The sequence below is a fragment of the Chrysemys picta genome, chromosome 5 (genome assembly GCF_011386835.1).
Source record: "Chrysemys picta bellii isolate R12L10 chromosome 5, ASM1138683v2, whole genome shotgun sequence".
In the NCBI taxonomy this organism is placed as follows: domain Eukaryota; kingdom Metazoa; phylum Chordata; order Testudines; family Emydidae; genus Chrysemys; species Chrysemys picta.
In genome coordinates this window covers 11,335,220-11,339,475 of record NC_088795.1, presented here as the reverse complement: position 1 = coordinate 11,339,475, position 4,256 = coordinate 11,335,220, and the positions used below count along the sequence as shown (strand labels likewise).

General features: G+C 59.0%; 1 protein-coding gene across 2 annotated transcripts; it reads right to left on the bottom strand.

Annotated features, from left to right (window-relative positions):
- Positions 1-293: 293 nt before the first annotated feature.
- Positions 294-3,030, bottom strand: CLDN23 (claudin 23). Of its 2 annotated transcripts, XM_065595916.1 has the most exons (2): positions 2,891-3,001; positions 294-2,701 (listed from the first exon to the last, which is right to left on the bottom strand). In XM_065595916.1, the coding sequence occupies exon 2, from the start codon at positions 2,654-2,656 to the stop codon at positions 1,919-1,921; it is 738 nt and encodes a 245-aa protein (XP_065451988.1). In that variant the 5' UTR covers positions 2,657-2,701; positions 2,891-3,001; the 3' UTR covers positions 294-1,918. The 2 variants fall into 2 exon arrangements, with proteins under 2 accessions (XP_065451988.1, XP_023965866.2); XM_024110098.3 differs by having other exon boundaries at positions 294-3,030.
- Positions 3,031-4,256: the final 1,226 nt, after the last annotated feature.

The following is a 4,256-nucleotide window of genomic DNA, read 5'->3' as shown; positions in this document are numbered from 1 at the left end:
CACTGGGACACTTTCTGTTTCAGATATTTTCCCATCATGTTTGCCCCTTGCTGCAAACGAGATTGCAATCGAGCTTTTCGCTTCCTATACTGAGCTCCTGAAGGCTTCCTCAGGGGCATCTTTTATTTTCTACAGGGGAAAACAGACAGTATTAGGGAGAACAAAAGTCTATGTTCCGCAGTCTTAGAAAGTCACCAAACATTACATGTAAAAGCGCAGCAAGAGAAGTAACAGCATTTCTTTTATATTGCTGTGTAGATAGGAGTTCAATAGAGATCTCTGGTGTCTCATTAAATAGGTCCTTTATTAGTCATTACTTACACTCTTCAGATATTAAAACACAAGTGCATGTTCACAATTACACAACAAAACAAGGTTCACAATATCGCGGCTGGGCTCTCACTTCACTTGACTTTGTTCTGATATCTCACTGACTGCCTGGTGATGCCTGCCCTGCCCCGATGGGTGGTGGGTGAACCGCTAGCTGTGGGAGGCTAGCCCCTGGCCAGGCCTGCCCCTCCTGCCACCTACCCCCAGCGGAGCCCCTGCCCTCTCCCTCCCTGCCACCACCCGCCCCGGCCCCTGAGCACCGGGTGGGTGGACGGGCAGCGCAGTCCCCAGCCCCAGCGCCCCTGAGCACAGGGCAGGTAGCCCAAGCACCAGGCAGCATGCCCCAGCGCCTAGGGTTCCCCCACATCCCGGCCACAGGCCAGCAGCAGCTGCCCCAGCCCGGCTTTCCAGAAGACGAGAAGTCAGCCTGGGCTGGGGCCAAGGGGGAAGGGCAAGCAGGAGGAGGCCTCGGCACAGAGCGTGGGCGGGGTCATGCTGGGCTGTTTGGGGAGGCACAGCCTGCCCCCCCCCATGATATGTGCCGCCCATGTCGCCCCTTATATACCCGTGGCTGGGGCATGGCTGACAACAGTCTATGAGGTTCAAGGAAAATGTGGTTCTGAGGAAATCTGGAAGGTTCCACGAGATTCTACAAAGGTCCAGAACATTCTAGGAGACTGGTGAAAAATGAACCCACGTACAGAATACCTGAAACATTTCACTTCACACATTCTATTTTCCCTTTTGTCGCTAACAACTAAAAGAGCACTCGGAGCCCGGCGCCCCCTGCCAAGCCTAACACCTCAGGTGGTCACTTGGGTCGCCTGCCCCTAAATCCAGCCCTGCTCTCCATGCCTCTGTGCAAAGAAGTGAATGAATGCTAGAAATCCGCAGCGTACCCGATGTAAACGCTGAAGCTGAGAAGGTGCTGATTACGTAGAGATACAATAACTAGACACCAATAACCCCAGTCGTTTTCTGAACACTCGGCCGGTAATATCTCTGGCCAAGAACTGCCTGTGCTGGTGGCTAAAGTTAAGCTCCATACTTAGGCTCCTAACTAACCACATGCATATTCAAAAGTACTGCGCACCCTGCATCTCCCAAGGACATGGCGTTAGGCTCCTAAGTCACTTGGCCCAGAACCTCAAAGCTTTTTAGGCTCCAAGCCACGACTGAGAATTTTGAAAATTTTACCCAAAGTAATTTAGGCAGATAGGAGCCTAAATCCCATTGATTTCCAATGAGCTGGAGGGTCCTAAGTCACATAGGTGCTTTTGAAGATTTTATCTGCCACCTCCTGTTAACTGTCTAAGTCACCATGGCCAGGCAGTAATGTGCAAATCATCAGTAATGCCACTCTTGCTCTGCTTACACAAATATCCACCTCTTGTCCAGCGCCCACCAGCAATGGCTGCAGTTCCAGCTACCGGGTCCCAAACTCTCATCCGCCCCAGCTACTGCAGCAGGAGGGTCCATCTGCACAGAGGCAGGGAGAGGTCCTTGCTGCTATTGGCCTGCCAGCCTTGGCCTCTCGCTGGCAGGGGCTCCTCTCTGCTAGTGCTGCACTGCCCGCGTCCGTGCCAGGCTATAAGTCTGAGTCACAGGGCAGAGAGCGGCTGAAGCTTCTTTCTCCCTCCAGCACATCCATGGGGTTGCTGAAGGACTTGGGAGCCGGCTTCTGGCTACGGGGCATGGAGTCTCTGGAAAATACGGTGGCGGGGCCCGGCTGGCTGCGGTGGGGATATTTGGTAGTTGTCTTCTTTCTCCTGCACTCCTGGCAGCCCTGGTGGAGGCTGAGTGCCAGGGAGAAGCCCCCGATGAGCTCCAGGCAGCTGCCCAGGTAGCCCAGCACCAGGCTGTAGCCCACCTCCAGGGTGCTGCCTGCGGGCGCAGGCAGGGCGCTGAGGTAGTGGTTGTACCACGAGACAGGGATGAGGCTCATCAGCCCGGAGGCAAAGAATATCAGGCCAGAGAGGCCTGCCAGCAGGTAGTGGGGCTCTTCCTGCCAGCAGCGCACCCCCAGAGCCGCCACCACCAGCCCCACCAAAGTCACAACCAGCGAGGAGACCATCAGCCCCTTGGCCACCTGCACCGGCTGCGTGGGGAAGTAGCCGAGTTCGTCAGCCAGGCCGCACTGGCGCTGGCGGGTGCTCTGGGTCTCTTGGCAGAGCTCCCAGATGCCCTGCTGATAGACCACGTCAATGGGCTTGCCGGATATTCGGCTCACCTGCCTCCAGCAGGGAGTCAGCGTGCTGACCAGGTTCAGCAGCAGGCCGCAGGGACTCAGCACCAGGCCCACGATCATCACCGACGGCGTCCGCATGTTGCAGGGCCCAGGGAGGAGGCGGGAATGGAACCACCGGCCCGGCTGCGCTGGGGAGAGGAGAACCCAGTCACAGCGGTGGAAGGAGCAGTGCTGCTTCAGAGGCAGATAGAGTCGTGTCCGTCCCCCCCAGCTGCTGTGGTCTTCCCAGTGCAGGGCCCTGCCTCCTGCTTGGCCCCGGCGCCTGCCCTGCCCGCACAACCCAGCGCTGTTCGCCCCTGCGCAAGCCCTCACCTGCTGGGTTTGCCAGCCCGGTTGCAGGGGGCATCGGCCGTATGGCTTCCTCTTTGCTCTGTCCCCAGCAGAAGGAAACTGGCTGCTCTGACCGAAACTGCTGCATGTACAGAGAAACCCAGCCCGGCTGCCAAACAAGTTCTGGGAGGTATTTTATGAGAGGGGAGGGGAGGGGAAGGCAGGGCTTCCCTACCCCTGCAGGTGAAACAGTAACCAGGAAGAAGCCCTAAAGGCTGACGAATGATCACTGGGCAGGTGAGGATTGGTATGAAGTGACTGCAGAAAAGCCCTTTGCTGCTCCCAGCCTGTGCGTGGCTGGTTTCAATGGTGCCGAGCAAAGGTCTGCGCTCGGTCCCTGAGCAATAACAGTGACACAGCCGCCCTGAAATCAGAGCTCGGGATGGCCGCATGGCCTGAATCTGTCTGGGCAGGAAATGTTACCCCCCCTCACCTGTCCTCTCAGGGGAACATCGGGGCACGTGCGGGGGTGCCCAGGCCCGTGGTGGGGCCCGGATCCAGCTGGTGCACACACCGGGGAGGGCAATAGAGGACTGTATCCCTTCCGCTGTGGGTAGAAGAGCAACACGCCACCCACGTTAGAGCAGACGCTTGGTCGCAGATGTAAAAGGGCCCTTGTCCAGGGGTCTGCGTGGCTATACCGGATTTACAGGTGTACGAGCCCAGCTCTGTACAGGCTGTCTGGCCTCGGTGCCGCTGTTTCCACTCTTACCTTACCAGACCAAGAGTCCGAGGCTCTCAGCTCGGTGGGAAGCCGCTGCCGTGCGTAGCCAGGCAGAGCACCCGGCACTGCCACTGATGTCAGGGGGCACTGCTGGGCGCGCTGCACCTTGCAAAACAAGCGGCCCGTGCAGGAGCCTCAGTAAGGATTTGGGGGGTGTCTACACTGCAACTAAAAACCCGCGGCTGGCCCGGGCCAGCTGACTCGGGCGCATGGGGCTCAGGGGCTGTTTAATTGTGGTGTCAGCATGCGGGATCCTCCCACCTCCCGGGGCCTACAGCCCCAGCTCCAGCCCGAGCCTGGAAATCTCCACAGCAACGACACAGCCCCGCAGCCCGAGTCGGCTGGGACGGGCCAGTCATGGGCGTCTAGCTGCTGTGCAGACATCCCCTTGGAGCAGAGGTGGGCAAACCACGGCCCACGGGCCACATCCGGCCCGCGGGACCGTCCTGCCCGGCTCCTGGCCCTGGAGGTTACCCCCGGCCCCTCCCCTGCTTTCCTCCCACCCTTGCAGCCTTAGCTCGCCCCGCCGCCGGCGCAATGCTCCGGGTGGCGGGGCTGTGAGCTCCTGGGGCAGCGCCGCTGCAGAGCCTGGCCTGACCTGATCTCTGTGCTGCGCGGTGGCAG